The sequence below is a fragment of the Camelus ferus genome, chromosome 29 (genome assembly GCF_009834535.1).
Source record: "Camelus ferus isolate YT-003-E chromosome 29, BCGSAC_Cfer_1.0, whole genome shotgun sequence".
NCBI lineage: Eukaryota > Metazoa > Chordata > Mammalia > Artiodactyla > Camelidae > Camelus > Camelus ferus.
Genome location: NC_045724.1, coordinates 21,863,768 through 21,884,781, shown reverse-complemented (window position 1 = coordinate 21,884,781; position 21,014 = coordinate 21,863,768). Strand labels below are relative to the sequence as shown.

The 21,014-nt window shown below is 40.5% G+C and overlaps 1 protein-coding gene and 1 pseudogene across 6 annotated transcripts in view; both read right to left on the bottom strand.

The window, feature by feature from the left end:
* ASPH (aspartate beta-hydroxylase) overlaps positions 1-21,014 on the bottom strand; it is a 162,834-nt gene that overhangs the window by 50,479 nt on the left and 91,341 nt on the right. For all 6 annotated transcript variants that reach the window (XM_032470008.1, XM_032470005.1, XM_032470007.1 and 3 more), the window contains exon 15: positions 3,791-3,876. In XM_032470008.1, the coding sequence (XP_032325899.1) occupies positions 3,791-3,876 (86 nt within the window). The remainder of the gene's footprint in view (positions 1-3,790; positions 3,877-21,014) is intronic.
* On the bottom strand, positions 11,092-11,204 carry LOC116660545 (annotated as a pseudogene).

Genomic DNA, 21,014 nt, shown 5'->3' with positions numbered 1-21,014 from the left:
GCCCAACGGGCTAACCCAGGATAATCGGCCCCACCTTAAGTTCCTTAACTTAATCATGTCTGCAAAAAATCTTTCTCCAAATACAGTAATATTTACAGGCTCCAGGGACTGGGACATGGATGTCTTTTGGGGGATTATTTTCAGCCTACCACATGTCTTATGCAACTTAAATTGCAAATGTCGAAGCTATTTTTGTGAAAATCATGCTGAATGCACCATTTCCAGATTTTAAACGTAGAAACAACAATATTCACAACAAAGTTGCTACAGTATTTTGTCCCAGCTTACCACTCCCTTAGTTGGCCATTAAGCTTATAAAAATAATGGAATATTTCGGCTCTGTCCTAGGCGTCCTCTGGATCCCTTAACACAGAGGCTACGTGCTCTTCCTAAGGGACCATCAGCCCAGCTCTCACCTGGTAAAGTAAATATGTTCGCTTTTAGTCTGAAAGAACCCCCCTTCCCCAGCTTCTTACACAGAATATAGCTCCTGACACCATCATACAATTTTTATTAAAACATTTCAGCTATAAGATAGAATGCTTGTGAAGAATGGCCTGCAAGTCATCCCTTCCTCAACATAGCTCATCTTTTATCCCAGGACCAAGACAGTTCACTGGAGAGACATGTGCTTTGGCTCCTCCTGTTTTGGCATGAGGCCAATGGGCTGCGTTAAAAGACATTAAGACTGTCTCCCGCAGAGACAATGCAGAATCCACTGGTGCGACATTAGGGAGGAGCCTGTGTCATCCATCAGCGTCCCCTTTATGAAGACCAACAGCAGAACGTTTCTCTCTGGACCTGGTGCAGAACAGCTATTCTGGGGAACGCAATTCACCTTAGAGTGTGATGTTACGCCCCTTGTTCTGACTACGGTTTGCTGTATTCCAGCCCCATTCAGAGCCTGCGGTGTGAACTTGAGTGTGTCGACCCTACTCTGGCTTGATTACGTTTCCCCCTCTGTCTCTTTTTTCCCCACGTACAATACAGTAATGATAAGTGACTCCCACAAGTGATGCCAAATATCTCGGTGTATCATCTCAAATCCCTTTTCTAGGGTGTAAGGAGGAGTTTTAAACAGTATTATCTTTAAAAAATAGATGATGGAAACATTGCTCTACATTTTTGGAGGAAAAATAAAGTGACCTCAAACTTCCACGGCGCAGAGCATCTGAAGCTAGGATGTGACCCGAGACAGGCCTCCTCTGACCAGGGAGTGCTTAGGGCCACAGCTCTTCCAGTGTAGTGGGTGGTGGCATTATTAGAAAATACCGGCTATGAAGACAACCCTAAAAAACTTAATTACGCTGACGATTCAGTCAATAACATGGCTCCCTGTGGTTTCAGAAGCAAGAATGGCCTCTGTGGCCCCTTCCTTCCTCCTTTGTTTACTCTGCTACCAATGTTACCAAATCCACGGTGCTCCTTGAGAGAAGCGTCATCATTTCTCCAAACAAGCAGGAACCAGAGAAGACTCCATGCATTGTTCCAGCACTTTTATGTTTCAATGACTTATTTACCCTTTGATAACTGAGCCCTTTTTTACCATTCATTATAATTAGGGCTTTGGGATTAGCAGATACAAACTACTATACATAAAACAGATAAACCAGGTCCTACTGTAGAGCACAGGGAACTACATTCAATATCTTGTAATAACCTATGATGAAAAAGAATATGAAAAAGAATATGCACATATAACTAAATCACGATGCTGTACACTAGAAATTAACCCAACATTTGCAAATCAATTTAAAAAATTACATAAACATCCTTCTCGAAAGCTGTTAGTTTTTCTTTATCCCCAAAGTCACCTGTGAAATAGGCACCCCACATTTTTGCCAATGGGGTGTAGCACAGGGACAGTGGAGAATGCCCAACAAGGTGACCGAAAAAGAAGATGCCTGCTCCACTTCTATTAAGAAATGCAAATTTTCAACAGATAGTAGATGGCTCCATTTTATAAAGTTAAACAAGACAGATACAGAAATCTTTTGATGTTAATTTAGTGAATAGCGACTTTGCTACAATATTCTTTGAAGTCACTGCATTTCTATTGGCTGTTTTAGAGGGTAAGCCAGGCCTTGGTCTGGGAACCTTGCCTAATGCCAGTTACAGACGTCTCCATGCTTGTTGGGACATTGCCAACAAATGTGTGGGAAGCACATTCTTGTGCTTTGGTGCCTAACTTGGGTATTTTTATTGTTGTTGCTTATTTATGAGTTTCCTTATTCCTTTTTTTTTTTTTTTTTGCAGCCAATGTTTACTGATTAATAACCACATTACAGGAAAACTAATGAATATTACACTGAGTATAAATTCAAGTAAAGAGTAGAGAAAGAAATTTTCATAAAGAACAAGCACAGGCAGACCATGGTGATCTCACGGGCTTGGTTCCAGACCATCACAAAAAGCAAATACCGTGATAAAGCAAGTCACATGCACGTTTTGGTTTCCAGTGCATAGAAAGTTAGGTTTACACATACTGCAGTCTATGAAGGCTGCAGCAGCTTTATGTCTAAAAAACACAATGCACGCACCTTAACTAAAAATACTTCAGGGTGGGCAGGGATAAATTAGGAATTCAAGATTTGCTGATACTACTATATATAAAATACAAACAACAAGTTTATACTGTACAGCACAGGGAACTGTATTCAATATCTTGTAGTAATCTATAATGAAAAAGAATATGCAAAGGAATAAATGTATGTACATGTGTGACTGAAACATTGTGCTGTACACCAGAAACTGACACAACACCGTAAAATAACTATACTTTAACAAAAAATACTTTACTGCTAAAAAATGCTAATCATCATCTGAGCCTTCAGTGAGTCATAATCTTTTTGCTGGTGGAAGGTTTGAAATATCGTGAGAATTACCAAAATGTGACACAGAGACACAAAGTGAGCAAATGCTGTTAGAACAATGGTGCCAAGAGACTTGTCTGATACAAGGCTGCCACAAACTTTCAATTCGTAAAAAACATGATATCCACAGTCAAGTGGAGCACAGTGCAATGAGGTGTGCCTGTAGGTGATGGAGTGAAGATGTTATTAAATATATTATAATAAATATTTGGCACAATGATTAGATGAACACGACCAAATTAAGAGAACAGATAACTTCAATCTAGTGTTAATTTACTATCCTCAAAAACTGTAATATTCACAAACAAATGTAAATGATATTTCATATTAACTGACAACAAAGCAAGACATAAAACAAGCACCCAGGAAACTGGAGGTGCATGAGGTTAACTCCAAGTGAGAAGAATTTTAAAACTAGTATCATTTCACTTTACAGCAACTATCCTAAGAGTACTGGACTAACCAAATTTTTTTCATTTTGCATCGAGAAAGTTTAAAATCACAACCCCTACTTATACGGTACTTGACAGAACTGATGCTTTTTGTTTTTAAAATCTCATTTGATCTTTACAAAAACCAAGTAGGGAGTACGAAGAGTACCTATGATTCTCATTTCTTAAAATAAGGAAACAGAGGCTCAGAATGACCAAGTGATTTGCCCAAAGCCACACAGCTAGACTGAGATGGAAGTGGGCAGGCTCCCAGGTTGGCTGGACTCCAGGTAAAGTTCTATTTCTGTCTGACCATTTCAGCTGCAGTTTTTCTTTTCATTTGATTCACTCCACACAGAATGCTGATGTGCCTCTATTTAAAGGTTCTCTTACAGCGTTTTTTAGAAACAAATCAAGAGTAAAGCCTGAGTTTATTTAACAATGAAACCACAGCACATTTCTGTGAAAAACAGAACATCAACCTACCCTTTTACGGAGTTTTTCTGCAGCATCGAGTTCAGCTTTAATAGTCTTATCAAATTTATTCAATAGTTTAGGCTTCTTTTTCTTGGCTGAAAGAAAAAGGGGATTTTAAATTTTTATTTCACTTTTTCACCTGGAAATAGTTATTAAGAATAGAGATTTACAAGAGTAGGAAGAAACCTAGCATTGGTCCCAAGTCTATAACTGCAGGAGCAAGTGCATTCCCGGTTCACCTCCCCACACGGCTCACCCCACCCCCAGTGAGACTCAGTCAGTTACTGGCAAGGCACAGGGGGATGGCCTGAACCCTTTGCTCATGTGCTCAAAGGTGTTCTTGGGAGACTGGGTGATACTGGCATCCTGAAATTCTCAGGATCGTGTCCTAATTTCTGGAATGAAATGGCAGGTGTGATTTCTAAACTCTTACCATCAGCAGTTTGGCCAAGGCCAAGGACTGCTTACAGCCGTTTTTGAGCTCTTCCACAACGTTAGCGATCATCGGATTAGTAGGAGCCAGGGAACTCAAGTGAGCAGGATTTCATAGTCTAGGGCTGAAGGCCCTTCCATTGCATCACGGACCTAAATTCCAGCATATTCCATTCTTTAGCCAGACCGGACCACCTCACGTTCCCCAAATAAGACTTGTATCATTTCTGACTCTAATTTATCCATGTAAAATGGCTTCTTCCTTATAAGCTGAAAATATGCCCATCCTTGAAGAGCCAGCTCACAACACACTCAGTCCACACGTCACTCACCGAGTGCTCAGTTTTCTTTCCCGGTCCCTCCCTATCTCACGACTCAAGTCCGGAGCACCTGCGTTCCTCTTCTATAGTGGTTCTTCCCCATATGGCTTTGATTACAATCATTTGTGTGCTTAGCTCAGTCCCTTCCCCTGCAGGGTGGCACCGTGTCTCAGATGCAAGCTGAAAGTACTCGTGCGTGCGTATGTACGGAGCAGGAAGTCACAGCCAGCAGGCGGGGCCGGTCCTGCTGGAGGACCCCCGGCAGAGCCTGCAGGGAGGACGCATGCCGGTGCTCCCTGGACGCCCAGAGCAAGTAATCCTGCGGGCTCGGGCGTGCGCAAACTGGAACCCTGAAGGGTAAGCTGGAACTTCCGCAATGTTCCCACGTTAACCTGACACCGTCAATTCCTTCTGCCCGTCCTGTGAGGAAGGACGAGGGGCCCTCCTTCCTAAGGGCACGCCCCACCGCCCGCGCCTGCGCGCTGCCGGCTCCATCCCCTCCGCAGCCCCCTATGGGCGTTTGACAGCGCTGACCTCTCTGCCATCCTAAAGCCAGCAAACCAACCAACCAAGACAACCAACCCCTCCCCTCACTCCTGGCTCCCTCTCAACCCTCGGGGCTCCTTCCTCACCCACCACTTGGGCAAAAGCCAGTCTTCCGGAAGGAAGGAGGCTCAGTGGTTAAGAGTCAGATGGTAGGGGTCTGAGTCCCGCTGCCCTGTCCCAGCTCTGTGACCTAAGCTAAGCTGGTGCTAGATGTTTCCAGCCCTCACTGTCCTAATCTATACAAAGCGGGGAGAGTTTCCGAGAATTAAATCAGCACTGCACGTAGTCAGCTGGCACAGTCTTCAACATCCAGTAAGTGCTCTGTATCTGAGCGCTAATGGTCCCTCCCGCCCTCTCTGCAAGTCCCCCTGTTCCCTTCTCTGTCTGACCTGGCCCCCTGCAGCATCGGGCCCAGCGGACTCCCTCCTTCCAGAGACGACCCCTCTCCCTGACTTCTGTGCCGCCCACTCTCCTGGTTTTCTTCCCCGTCTCCTCTGCAGCGCCTGCCCCTCTGGTGATCCCGGGATGTTGGGCCCTTCAGGGTCAGTCTTCAGCCTTGAAAGGGTTTGCTGTGTTTAACTTCCAAACTGAGCTACATATTACCCAGTGAATTTTCTCCTGCAATACAAGAATGGTAAATCCAGGTGCCTAGTGACAGAGGATTCAAGCTCAGATCAGAAACGAAATTCGCTCTTGGCTCACACGTTCTGTCTTGTATTTACCCTGTTTCAGAGGATGATGTCATATTTGTCTGTTATCCAAATCACAAAACTGGTTAGAGAAGCGAGTAAAACAGGGCGAAGAAGGAACATGAGGAATTATCCAAAGACTGAAAGTACTTGCTACTACATTTTCGCACCCACTGTGTGCCAGTCTCCAGCCCAGGTGCTTCACACCTGCCTCCTTTCAGTCTATCAGCCTCCTGGCCAGTGGGGAACTTGACTCCCCAGATGTGGCCACTGAGATTTCAAAAGGGTTAGTCCTTTGACATCTCCTGTATGGCTGTGTGCATCACTGATGCCGTCTTGCTGAAGACCTTTTCTGGCATATGCCTGGTGCCCACAAGACCGTTACCTACTCATAAATGTTGATTTAGGAATACACGCCCTATGTCCAAGCACAAACCCCCTCACCTAGGCTAGCTATCAAATGGTCCCCGTGGCCACTGCCACTGTGAATGCTTCCAGATCACTGTCCACCCAATCCCATCCTGTGAGTAAGTGACCCCATAAGAAACTGATCCCTTTTAATTTTTTGTAGAGCCAGGATGCCCACCCCGGCTCTAAGAGGTGGCACAGCAAGAACTGCAGGACAAAGAGTGGACAGCTGTGGCTCCCGACCCCACCCCGACGCGGCATCCGAGACGCCCACGCCGAGGACCAAAGCATCTGCTCTGCCCGGGGCTGCCATTTGCTTTTGATACAATTTTGTATGGCTGATCAAGGACCTTCATTTAACTTTACTCTGAGAAAGAGAGAGAGAAAACGAGAACTTCTCCCACCAACTCAAAACCTATCTGAAGTCTGTATTCGGTCTAGGGAAATACGTACATCCTGAAATACCGCTCACGGTTGTTTCCTGGAACCGGCTTTACTGCCTCTCACAAACTGGCTCCTTGTCTCTCTCCTGTCACCTCCTGTTACCTACATTTTCACATGAACTTTGACACTTCAATGATTTTTTCTCATGGTGGTTTCTTTTGGCCTCTATTTCTACAAAAGAATACTTTCATTTCAACTTTCGAGACCCAGTGTAAGTGCCATGTCCTTATCAAGTCATCTAAAGACGTCTTCCTGTAAAGAAAACAAAAACAAGAACAAAAAAACCCCACTTTTTTTCTGTGCTCATAGGATACTTTGTTTCTAGAAATGGTAAAGTTTCAGGCTGTGCTTCAGTTAGTCATGTATGATGTGCACTCACTTCCCCACACCACTGTCCACCTTGCTGGGTTGTTAATTTTTGTGAAAAAAAGAACCGTGTCTTTCTCATAACTTCTTTACAGCACAGTGCATAGCCCGTCTCATAAAGAATCCTCAGTAAATGCTTCTGAACGTATATAAATACATGCAAGCATGAGTGAATCGGGATGTTCCATGAAATCTTGCCATTTACCACAACATGGATGGACCTAGAAGGTATTATGCTAAGTGAAATAAGGCGACACAGAGGGACAACTACAGTACGATTTCACTTATGCGTGGAATCTAAAAACAAAACAAAACAAGACATAAACAGACTCATAGAGACAGAGAACAAACTGCTGGTCGCCAGAGGGGAGGGGGTCAGGGGGTGGGTAAAATAGGGGAAAAAGATTAAAAGGACAAATTTCCAGCTATAAAATAAATAATAGGGACAGAATGTCACATAGTGGACACAGTCAATAATATTGCAACAGCAGATGCTCACTGAACTTATTGTGGTGATCATTTCAAAATGTACAAAAAATATCGACTCACTATGCTGTACACCCAAAAGTAATATTATATGTTAATTATAACTCAATCAAAAAAAGATATTTTAGAGGAGGATAGGACAATGTCAATTCGAAACTTAGGCATATCAGCTATTTAAACAACAATCAGAAAATTGTGAGCCACCAAGATAAAGAATGAATTGAGAATGAGAATAGCCTGCTTTATAAAGAAGGTCTGGTCCAAAAAGTGTCAATGGACAACAAAGGAAGAGAAGGACACAAGGTCATGGGTGAGACCATCCCCCTTGAAGATCTGATAGAGACCACCAATATTTATTGCTTATTCTATTTTAGTTTTTCAGTATATTTAGCAATTTAGAAGACAAATGGCAGAACACTAGTCACAACTCACTAGTAAGTTCCTGGACTGCAAAGTTCGGCCAATTTTAGTGGAACAGAAAACCTTCACTAAGCAGCTTGCTTTTATGTTCAGAGTCACTGCTTAATGCCTTATCAAATTATTTGCTGGCAATAATAGTTGACTTTATTGATCACTTACTCTGCTAGACGTGTGCAATTCAGCCAGACTGCACGAAGCGCCACCAGTAGGAGCCAAGACTGGAGCCAGGTAGGAGGTCAATGCCAGCGTCTATGCTGTGGACCATTTTGCTGTACACCTGGCATCTGGCCCAGAAGTTAAAAAACATGGTGTTCCTAAGTGCTCGGAGAGTGATGACAGAGTGGAATTAAGTATTAGTTTAAGTATTGTGTTGTGTAAGGAAGTCGCTGAACTTTGTGCTACTTGACTCAGAGGATAAATGTCATTAAATAGTCACGGCGATCTCCCTTCATTTTGTGTCTCAAAAGACTCAGTGTTCACACATTACACAGGGATTCCTGGCTTCGCAGGAAGGTCACAGGGTCTGCAGTCTGGAGGAGGCCAGGGTGTGAGCCTCAGTTCTGCCTTTCTTAGGCGACTTGCTTAATCTCACTTCATGAAATGGGGATAATCTCTGGCCCTCACCTCCCAACCATAAAGAGGCATAAAACATCATATAAATGTTAATCATGACTTCCATCTTTAACACCATTTCATTTACTTTAAAATTCTGTTCTTTAATTAAATCGGAGATGTGAATGACCTATCTTCTCAGTAAATGAGGAATTAATTTTTTTTTTTAAGATACCAGATTTGGTCAATGGTCAAACATTTCCTGGCAGAGATGTTGGGCAACCAATAAATTTGCCAAACAATTCCTGCATCTAGTTTGTATCTCCTGGGTCAACAAAGACCTAAGGAGCCACAGAGTCGCTTCGAACTTCCCTTGCTCCCTGAGGCCTTCTGTGTGTTTCAAGCAGGACCACATAAAATCTGAAGGACTGCTCTCTGCTACAGGTGAGTTAGATGAAAAATAATTTAAAAAGCAAAATGATTTAAGGGAAGGAAAAGTAAGACCAAAATAAGACACAAGAAAAATGCCCTCCATCTCTGAGATGCAGCCCGAAGCTGAAATAATCAGGCGATGCTTTATTGCAGTATTATTCACGGTAAATAGCAGTTAACCCAAGACAGCCCCCACTACGTGTTTTAATCTTCCTATGTAAGAACTGGAAGTTAATTTTGCTTTTCTTTTTAAAATCAATGGTAGATTTCAATGTCAGAAAAAAAATCTCTGAAGTTGTCTGGCAGTGAGGAAATCTATAAATTAAGGCAAATGAGAAAAAAAGAAAAGGGAAACAATAGAGCAAAACATTCAAGATGTCAAGAATCCAGTATGAGGATTTTTGATGAAATTCCTCCTGCCGGGTACAGGGAAGGCCAGCCCCTCTCGACCAGCACTCCCCCAGCACACAGGCAGCGGGGGTGGGTGTGAGCCCTCAGTTCTTTCTCCCTTTCATTTAAAAGTGGGAATTGTGCAAGGTATTCTATTGCCACACTTCACACTGGGGTCTGAACTAAATCGGCTATCACGTTGAGAGAGGGGCATGTTATTCACTGTTGAGAAACCCCATCCGCAGCCAGCCGTGGGGGTGCTCCTGGCCGGAGTCTTTGTATTATCTCTGTGAAAAAGGAAAAATTAACATGTCTGATCCAAAAAGGACCCCTTCTGAGCCCACTTCCTCTAATGCTATCTTCCTCGCAGGTACACAGGACGGGGAGAAGAGGTAAATCCTGGCAACTCTGGGGGACCGTCTTCCCTGCCAGCCTTCCCTGCAGCCTGGAGGGAAGAGGGGAGGGGCACCTTCCTTCACCTCCTACAGCAAAGGAATAATGCACTTCTCTTCTCCTAAGAATTAAGTATCAGCTACACGCCAGCAGGAGTTCAACGTTCAAAGCTGAAACCGAACAGTTAACATAAATGTTTTTCAGTGGAGAGACACAAGCTACTACAACTCAGTAAACATTAGATAAAGGGCAATTGTTTTCATCTGCTCCTCTATTGAAATAATGTGGGATTCTGCTGGGAGCAGTCAGTGACTCCAGCAAGTATTCCAGTTTATTAAATGTAGTCTGCTTTCTCCCCACAGGGTTATTTTAATAAATTATACATCACTCCCCTTCTAGAGTAATAATCCTTTAACAGATGTGACCCCATATGTTAAATTAGAAATTTCAGAGACGCTAAGTGATGTGTTTTCTATACATAACGGAAACCCCTTCAGTGCCAAGGCAGTCCACAGGTTTACCAACAGCTGCTTCAGACATGATGAATTTCATCTCCATGTTCGCTGTTCCATAAAAGAACAGCCGCCTTCCCCAGTTTTACCTTAGATACAATTCTAACAGTTCCCATCTTCTCGTTCTAGAGACTAGAGGCTTCAACTGATCACAAGTCAATTAGAAAGAGGAAGTGAGTGTTGCTTGAATCAGACATACGCTCAGCAGCAGGAAGTAGAAGCCAACAGATTAAAGGAAGAAAGACAGAAGAACCATCAGAAATGAACCCAGCTCAAACAGCACTGCATTATGGGTCAAACTGTGCAGAGGTCAACAGTGCTGTGTTCTCAACAGCTCCAAAAGGTTTCCCTGCACAATAATGGATGCTCATTAAAATGGGCACGACAGTCTCCAACCACCAATAAAAGGTACAGTGTGTGTGCAACATACAATTTAAAAAGGCAGAGATGTGTAAAAAGTATTTCAGAAAGATATCTACCAAGTTTTGTTTATTTTGTTTAAATGGTGCTTAAAGGTAAAGTCATCTTGAAATATTTGTTTCTATAAAATGTTGATTTCCCAGGAATGTCAAATAAAACAGTAATTTTCAAGCCTGGATGCACATCAGTATCACCAGGAGAACATGAAACAAAATAGAGATTTCCAAGCACCACCGAATGAGAATCATGAAGGAGGTGGAGGGAAGCAACAAGAACCTCTACTACAAAGAGAAAAACAAAAAATAATAAATATAGGTAACCCTGCCATGCAACACCTCAAATAGATCTAAAGATTAGTATATGTTATACATGTGAATAACTTTGGTATTTGTAAGCTTAGTTTCTAATACTGCCTTAATTTTTACTTAGTTGTTCAAATGTCAATAAGGATCTATACGTTTGATTGATGTTTGCCAGCACTGATATTGGCAGTTGGCTTTGATTATTACATCTTTTAAGTCGTCACGGGAGGGTAATGGGAAAACTTTTCAATTAGCAATAAGCACACCTCAGATAAACCTCTCCGGCTACGATACGCCCACTGCACAAAGCTTGATCAGTGTATCGTTTAAGACAGAAGTTACACCTGGCTCATATTTTTCCAGACAGCATCAGAGATTTCACCAAACCCACGTGGAAAGCTTTCAGTACAATTTGATGATTGCAATGAAAGAAATCCCAAGAGTGCCTTTGGAGTTTCTCTCTGTGCCAAAAATGAAAACCTGATATTACTGGAAGTATTAGTCTTGGTTTGAGGGGTAGTGGGAGACAGTAAGGTGACCACAAACTTTCAACAAGCAACCCAGCTGTAAAGATCTGGATCTCTGTGGAATGAGAAATAGTTGGGTTTATTTAGGCAATAGCAGGATGATAAAGTGACAGATAAATGATTTCTGATATTTTAACAAGTAGAAAATGCATGTTTAAATGCCAGATTTTCATTACAGACAAGGGTGCATATGGATCAATAACAGAGACATAAACCTATAATTCAATATACTGAAAAGTAAAGCCATTGCCCTTCGGAAATAGATGTAGTGGAAATAACAATAATGAAGAAAGGGATGTTATTTTCAAATACTAAGGTTGAAAGCATACTTTCAAAACAAAATCAAATTTCTAAATATTTCCATATCATTCATGAAACAGCGGTTTGCAAGACACTGCACATCAGATAATGAAGGGCAGTGATCCCTGAGAGACAATCAAATTTTTCAAAACCAGTGATAAAATGGCAACTCTAAACGTCGACAGAATAGACAGTAACACACAAGGTAACAAAAAAAAGGATGATAAGATTTCTTATTAGAAAAAAAAAATAGAAGAGAGTGAAGCAGTATTTTTAAAGTATGAACAGAAAAAAAAAAGTCAACTGAGAATTCTATACCCAGCAATAATATCCCTTGAAACAAAAGCTTTTCAGACATACAAAAGCTGAAAGGATTCATCACCAGCTGGCTTACGCTACAAGATATGTTACATGACATCCTTCAGGTAGAAGGAAATGATAATCATGGGGAATATGGATTTACACACAAAAACTGAAAGGGCTGGAAACAGTAACTGCATGGGTCAACGTGTTTTCTTCCTTGTTATTTAAAACTCTTTAAAAGCAAATTAAATAAAATAATTGTTTAAACAAAAATAATAAGCATGTAGTGCAGGCTTTGGAGCATACTTAAAAGTAAAATGTATGACAAGAGTAACACAAAGTCGAAGAAAGAAGAAAGTATATTCCTTTAAGGTTCTATATAGTGTATGTGAAGTAATATAATATCACTTGAAGGCAGACTGCAATAAGTTAAGAATGTATTCTACAAACCTTAAAACAACCACTAAAGAAAACAAAGAATTATGGCTAATAATCCAACAAAGGAGATAAATGGAGTCAGAAAAATTATTTGATTACTCCAAGAGAAGGCAGAGAAAGGGTTTCCCCCTTTGAAGAAGATTTGACAAGTAGAAAACCTACAGTAAGATGACAGGTTTAAACCTAACCATATCAACAACCACATTAAATATGAATACCTCAGTTAAAAGCAGAATTTCAGCTTGGATGAAAAAGTAAGACCCAACTATACCCTGACTCCAAAAAACACAGTTTAAATATAAAGACACAAATAAGTTAGAAACAAACGGAAGTAAATTGGCATGATGTTCCAATAATATCAAAAGAAAGCTGAAGTGCCCATATTAATGTCAAATAGATTTCAGTCCAAAGGATATTATCCATGGTAAAGGTTATTTCATAATGATAAAGGAGTCAACTCATTAGGGGAACATAATACTCTAAATGTTTATGCATCTAGTAACCAAGCTTTAAAACGCATGAATCAAAAACCAGCAGAACTGTAAAGAGAATTAAAAAATCTGCAAATCCATTAGAGATTTTGCTACTGTTCACCCAACAATTGACAGAAAAAGTAGGAAGCATATCAGCAGGATAAAGAAGATCTGAACAAGAGCGTAAACCAAGTTGACCTAACTGTCATTTCTAGAACACTCCCCCCACGACAGCAAAATAGACATTGTTGCAAATAAAGCTTAAATAAAGCTTTATTTAAGCTTAAGCTTCCACCTTAAAAACTAGAATAAGAAGAGCAAATTAAACATACAGCAGTAGAATAAAGCAAACAACGAAGATCAGAGCAAATATCAACAGTTTAGAAAGCAGAAAAGTAACAAAGTCAATGAAATTAAAGATAATGAAGGACAGTGATCCCTGAGAGACAGAATCAGATTTTTCTAAACCAGTGATAAGACGAGAACTCTAAGTGTAGACAGAACAGACAGGAACACACAAGGAAACAAAAATAAGGATGATAACAGATTTCTTATTAGAAAATTGAAAATTATGAGGCAGAGCAAGAATTATAAAATACTTTGGAAACACAAAGAAACGAGGCAATAATACTTCTAACAGGGATCACAAGGTAAGAATTAAGGAAGAATTTGGTGTTTAGCCGAGTCTTGAAGCACAGATTTAACTCGGGATGAGGCAGAAGCAGAGAAAAATCTTCCACACGTAGAGGGAAATATCGAGGTGGAAACGTGAAAGACACAAGTTCAGGGATCTGTGGAAAGTTGGATGGAATTTCACCAGACTCTGGTTCAGGAATCCTGGGGGTCAAGGCTACATAGATGGCTTGGAGTCCGATTAAGAAGTTTCTTGAAAAGTAGCCTGAGGAATTCAGACCCTGTTCCACAATCAGTGGTTACTGATGGTTTTGATGAGTGACCATAAATAACCTGTGTTTTAGGACATTTCTCTTGTCGTGAGCGCACTTAAGTGGACAGGCAGAGGGGGAGAAGTGGACGTGACTGCAACAGTCAAAAAAGAAGCTGTGGCAGGGCTGAGGGCAGGGCAGTGAAGGGAGAGGGTCAAATTCCTGGGTAAATTCAATGGTTAAATTTTAGGGGAAAAGAAGAGTTGAAGATAAAACTCCTAGAAATAATTAAACCTGAAAATACCAAAGAAAAAAAAAAGCTGCGATTTCTCACGAGAAACAGTTACATTCAGACAACTGTGTCTCCACTTGAATAAAAATGCATCTGTTAATTTCACTGTGTTTCTAGATTATCATGTTTTTTTAAACATAGTGCACTACTGAGCACACTGTCACTCAGAGAGGAGGTGGTGACATTCTGAAACATCACAGATTACTGTCAGCCTGAGAGATAGAGTATCTGTTGTGATTCTTTTTATGAATAATATGCGGTTTATTTTTGTGCAACGGCACACCACATGTTTTGGTTTTTAACAGATGGCAAACTCTTTTTACCAGGGTTTTAAACTTGCACCCTGGGAATGAAAACTATTTATACAGTAAACACTTTTAGCTGATCCTATCTTTGGACGCATTTAATTAAAGAATGAGCTACCAATAGCACAATCAGGCAGACACATGGGAGGAAAGCAGGAACTTGCTTCCTTGCTGAATGCATTATTTTACCCCAGCAATTTAAAGCACACATGGACATTAATGGTGTGATTGAGTTTTCTAATAAATCCCTTAAGCAGTTAGAGTTTTTAGTTAGCTGTTTTCCGTAACAGTGTTAATAAAGCTTTAACAACCGAGGCAGAAGGTAAGCAAAATTTCCTCTTTAATGAGATGCCACTGCAAGCATCCCTCAGGTAGCTCTCCAGGATTCCCACACCTTTCTCAGTTTGCCGATGCTCATTTTCCACACGTAAACACTTTCTAGAGGGACATCCCTGGAGAATCACTATTCTTCTCTTGTACTTAAGACATTAAATATATTGGGATGTCGTGCGGATGAAGTTTATCGAATTCATCAAGAGCCTCTTAGAAAAGGTACAGATACAAATAAACAGCATTAAACAGCACCTGGACTTGGGGATCGCGTCCATTTTATTATATAAAATAGCAACGGGGGAAAGTAATGGTAATGGTTGCTCCTATTTGTATAGCATGACACCAGGGACAAAGTGAAATGGTCACCCAACTTACTGAAAGCTGCAGGAGGGCAGGCAGAATCACCTCCACATTTCACACGTGGAGAAAGAAAAGGTCCAAGAGTCTCAGAGACATATTCAAGATCAAATGGCAAGTATGAAGTTCAAGATCAAATGGCAATTAGAATTGATGGTGCTGAGACAAAAACCCCTGGAAAAGGACCTGTTTCACTGCATCGCAAAAATTCTCTAGTTCTGATCTAGTGACTTCATGCCAGTAAGAGGAATTTAAATAGCTACCAGGAAAATGTTCAGGGAAAGAAAGAAAGAAAACAAAAAAAGATAGCTACTTTCAAGGCTGATGCAGGCTGAATAATACTCCCAAATCTCCAAACTTCCTGTAGTGTTATGGGTTTCAACCTCCAAACACCACATTCAGCCACATACTTTAAGACCCAAATAGATCAAGTCGCGTAGTCAGTCTAAGATGACTGACCGAGAGTGGAAACACCCTGTGAGTATTTCCGTTACTCCAGTGTTGGTGCACTAAGTATGTTTTAGATACTATGAATCTAAAAGGCAATTTTAAAATGTTCCTCCTTTTTTCTTTCTTTCTAACAAGTCCCTTCCCTCGTGTTTTATAATCATACGGAAATAGTACAGGAAGCGCACTGTTGAGGTATTATACTTCTCAGGGCGTAAAAGACAGCCTGCACCTGGCCTCCCTCCCTGCCAGGCACAGAGGCACGCAATTAATGGCAGGACAACACACGCCCTGCTGGGTCTTATGCTGCCCGAGTCTCTGTCTGCAAGTGCCATGGAAAAATATACTGCAGAGAAACGCACACAGGGTTCACGGCAGCAGTTAAAAAGCAAGATGCGGTATGAATCAAAGTGACAAGGCACAGGAATAAAAAGCTCTCCCAAGTTCATTGGTTTTATGTAGAAGCTATAATTTGCAATTAAGGCTCCTTGCATCCTATGACTGGCTGAATGACATTCGTAATGACATCACTAATACGTTGGTATCAACGCACAAAGAAGTCAGTGATCCTTGGGGAGAGGAACAAACTCCAATGACGCATAAAAATCAAGGCTATTACCTGAAACACACTTTTATCAAGCCTTGGCTTTTATGTAAAGGATATCGATTAAAGGCATCATGCTGTGTAAACCGATTTCATCCACCTTTATTTTGAATTTGGTTTTGAGTGTTTCGCACAACTTGAGTGGAGTTGGTATTATACAATCATGGTAGCTAACTGGCCCCAAAGGCTCCAGATAAAGAATATGTACATAGTCCTAGAAGTGGGCCCTCATCTATTATGTGAAACAGGAAAGGAACAAACAAAAACTACTATCAAAGGTATTGAAGAATCAAAGGAGAGAAATTGTAAAAAAAAAAAAAAAATCACTGGATATTAAAAAAAGGGAAAAATTATGACAATTTTCCCCCAAAGTGGTAGTGTCAAAAGTTTCAAGACAGGATTTTTAATCAACTTAAACTGTTTCATAGAGCACGTTCCCGTGATACCCTAGTAACACTGCTCTTGCAGTGAAGACGAGCCGGCTGTGCACAGAAACACCTAGGACTTGTTTTTCTTATCAACCCATCATTCCTGCCATTAACTAGGTACCTGAATTCACAGGTCTGTGCAAAGAGAATTGCACTGACAGATACAACCGTTGCTCACTAATTGAGGACCAGCACAAATGTCACCCCTCCATGAAGACTTGAGCTTGACTGACATGGTGTTAGGGATGAGTAAATAGACCGGCTTCTCAGGCAGAACGTAATAAAAATTGCCCGAATCGAAACAGAGAGGATTTGATTTATTTTCACTGCTACTAATACTTTCTATTGTCAACACATACTTGATTTTTTAATGAAAAACATAAACACATGGCAAGAATTACTGCTGTAAATGTCAGTACCATCTACCATTATATCAGAAGAATGAAAAATGCCATGGGGAAGAGCTCTGTAATCAGAGATAATTTTCAGTAATGCATTTTCAAACTAATCCACTTTCCACCTGTTGAAATAAATGAACATATTCAACTACCAACAGCATTGTCTTTTTACGGCACATTTTTGGAAATTTTCAGCTAGTTCGGGCATATGTGGCTAATGTACTCTTTAATTTGCTTCAGTGTACAAACAGACAACGTGTTAATACAGAATAAAGTGGATTATTCTGCTTTGAAGACAGGGTCACATTTCCCATCAATTAAAAGAAAATTTAGATCCTAATGATAATTTCAAAACACACTAATATCTGAGTCTTTTTCTTAAAAAACCTATTTAACTTCCCTGTTCATGCTGTCACAATTATTAGAGAACTTACAGTTATAAAATGTTGAATGCTCAACGGGAAACTTTAGAATGGAATTTTAATGATAACAAAGAATTTGCTATTATTGTCCTGTGGTGTATTTGACTGAAGATGCACTCTGGCGGAAACAGCTGCCCTGAATTATCACTCAAACTGCAGTAAAGTTAAAAATCATGAAGTGAAAAATAAAAACAAAGCACATGTGTATTTCAACACAACTACAAACCTTTACTACACTTGATGAGATTGGTAATATATGCTGAGCTTATTTAAATCACTAAAATTGGTGTAATTAAACTTCTCTCTAAATCAGACTTGTATAAGAGTCAAAATCTCCTATTATTAACTTATCTGTAGAAGTAATCAGACAATAACTGCTGGTGTATTTTAGGACCCACTACAAATACTGCCGCTGTTGGATGTAATGACTGTAATAAATCTGCAACAGCAGTTATCTCATAACCTCTTTTCACAGCTGCAAGGGTAGGAGGGAGATTGTTTTTTTCAAAGCTCTTCCCCGAGTTGGTTTAAGTGTGCCCTTGCTACGTTGCTCTTCTACAATATGGGAAAATTACAAAGCCATAGTGGGGTGGCCTGAACTGAACCACGAGCCTACATCCAAGCAGGCTCTTGGTACTAATAATGAAAAATATATAGTGTTTTACTGCTGAAGATGATGAACCAAAGCCTCCAATGGGCAGCTAAAAGACAGAAGATCTACATACACTGACCATGCAGGAATTAAGTTCAAGGCAGTGATGACCTGGTCAAGCCCATGTGCACCAATGGAAACGACCCTCAGAGACCAAATAATTGAAGCTTGATCACAGGTGTCACCATAGCCAAGTACTACTGTTCTTATCTCAATAAGATAATGAATAAACTGTTTGAGTGAAGTACCATGCTTTACCCTTCCCAAGCCAAAGCCATGTGAATCAAGATTGTCCAATGTTTTTGTACATATTTTATTATTTTATAATAGAAAAATATATGAAAACAAGGAAATATTGTTAGACCTGTTCAAAGGATCAAAAAAGACCAGAGAACACCATTCTCTTATGTATTCACTCATACATTCATTTATTCCAACCATTTATGTACCTGTAAGGCACTGTACATGAAGTTAATAGATTTAAAACCAATTGGAAAGATGTTTTGATAATACAAAACCCAACAAGGGGTTAATGTCAGCAATACAAATAAGGCCACTGAAAATCAACAAGAAAAATTTTTAAAAATATGAATGGGCAGCTCACAGTAAGGGAATCCAGAATGGCTTACAAATGTGAGACAGCCACCTTCTCCAGTATTCAGAGTGTTAGTATTCGTATGAAATATCACTGAAACATTAAAACAGCTATTTGAAGGCACAGGAAAATGACCAAAGACAGGCAGAAACTGAAAAATCGAAGAGTTCATTCTTGAAAGACTCTCTCTACATTGGGTAAGAATGGTGAGTTTGCAGTTTTCTTGCGTGGAGCACTCACCAACCACCCCAAGTCAGAAAGTGATCTTACCAAAAGGAGCAGATGACATCATTCAGAGCAACAGAGTAGACAGAAATTTAAAGGAGAAATTTTGGAAGCAGGAGAGCCACAAAAGGGCTGAGATCTTGCTAGTAAACTCTGCTCAAACCCCTGGCTGACTGATAAGTTTCCGTCTCCATGGGTAGCCCCAGGGAGGCTGGTAAAAAAGCAAGCAGAAACTCGAAGAGGATGGATTTGTTAAACATGACTGCAAAACAAACTACCTCCAAACTCAGCAACTTACAACAACCGTAAACGTTTATTATCTTAGACATGTTCCTTGCTACACACACCTGCCTGAAGGGCTGCTGTGTATTCTCGCAACAGGGCAGCTGGCTTCCCCCAGAGCACGTATCCAAAGGAGAACGATGTCCCTCATGCCCTAGCCTTGGAAGTCATGCTGTCATTTCTGCAATGCCCTACTGGTCACAGAGGTTAGCTCTATTCAGTGACGAGAGGACTCCACAGGGGCATGAAGGGGAGGTAAGAATCACCAGGGACCTTCGTGAAGGCAAACTGCTGCAGAAATTGACCTTCGAAAAACAGAACTGCTCCTGGTGAAATGTGGGAGTCTCCTGTGTTTCGCCTGAATACAGTTCTCAATACACACACAGTCTGAACAGCAGAAAATAGACACCCTACTTGTTGGAGGTGTAACTTGAGCATAAGTTGGGGCTGACAAAGCAACCGGAAGCTTAGATGGGGAATCCCAGAAGCCAGCCCCAAACTTTGAATGAATTCTGCCTAAATCTTCGGCAGACCACTAAACCACCCGGGCACAGGGCACCTCCACCCCCCACCCACCAGAAGGCTAGACTTAAAAACAGCAGCTGGAAGCCAAAAAAAAAAACTAAGCAGAGGCAGTAGCTGCTTCACACTGCAGGGGAGACAGATTTTTCAGTTTGAGTCCAGGCAAATTAACTGTGTATTAGACACCAACAGTCCCCCCACCTAAAAACAAAACAAATTCCAGAGTTGCTACAATATATACACCATCCAGCTTTTGACCAAAAATTGCTAGACATGCAAAGAAACAGGAATCTCTTGACCTATAATCAGGGAAAAAAAAAAGTAGTCAACAGCAACTGCCTTTGAGCGTGCCCAGATACCAGGTGTATTAGAAAAACACTTCCAATCAGGGAGTATAAATGAGTACAAAGAATTAAAGAAAAACAAGGTATGAATGATTGAACAGATATGCAATCTTAACAGTGAAACTGAAACTATAAAAAAAAGAAGAAATCAGAAATCTAAAGCTGAAAAGAACAGGAGCTGGAATGAAAATTTTGCCAGATGGACTCAACAGCAAATTTGAAATGGCAAAAGAAGCAATCACTGAACTTTAAGATAGAAGAAGAGAAATTATTCAATACAGGAAGGAAAACTTAACAAAGGGAAAAAAAAATTAACAAAGTTTCAAAAACTCTGGGACAGAATCATACAGTCTAATAAATTAATTAATTAACTAATTAGCTAATTAACTGGAGTACCAGAAGTCATGGAGAAAGAAGAAAAAAATTGAAACAATGGCTAAAAAATACTTAATTCACAAGATTTTTTGCTAAGGATTAAATGAGAACCTACGTGAAGATAACTTGAAATGTAGTACATTGTAGACACTTAAAAGTTCATTCAAACTTGGATATTCTGTTTATAAACCTTCTTGTCCTCTGTTTTGGCTCTTTGCATCTCATATTTTCACCATCAGATGAAAAGGCAATTACAGGCAATGGAAGTATCCACATTTTTCATACTACAACTATTTATTCAGCTCCTATGTAATGGTTAGTTGCCATTGGACAGACAGAATGGTTAATTTTATGCATCAGCTTAAGTAGGCCATGGTACCCAGATATTTGGTCTAACATGTCTGGATGTGGCTGTGAATGTATTTTTTTAGATGAGAAGATTTTTTTTGATGAGACTAACATTTCAATCAGTAGACGTTGAGTAAAGCAGATCATTCTTCATAATGTTAGTGGGCCTCATCCAAACAGCTGAAGACCTAAAGAAAAAGACTGACAGCCTTGCCCCTACAGGGTAGAGGGAATTCCGCCTCCAGAATGCCCTGGGCCTTGAGCTGC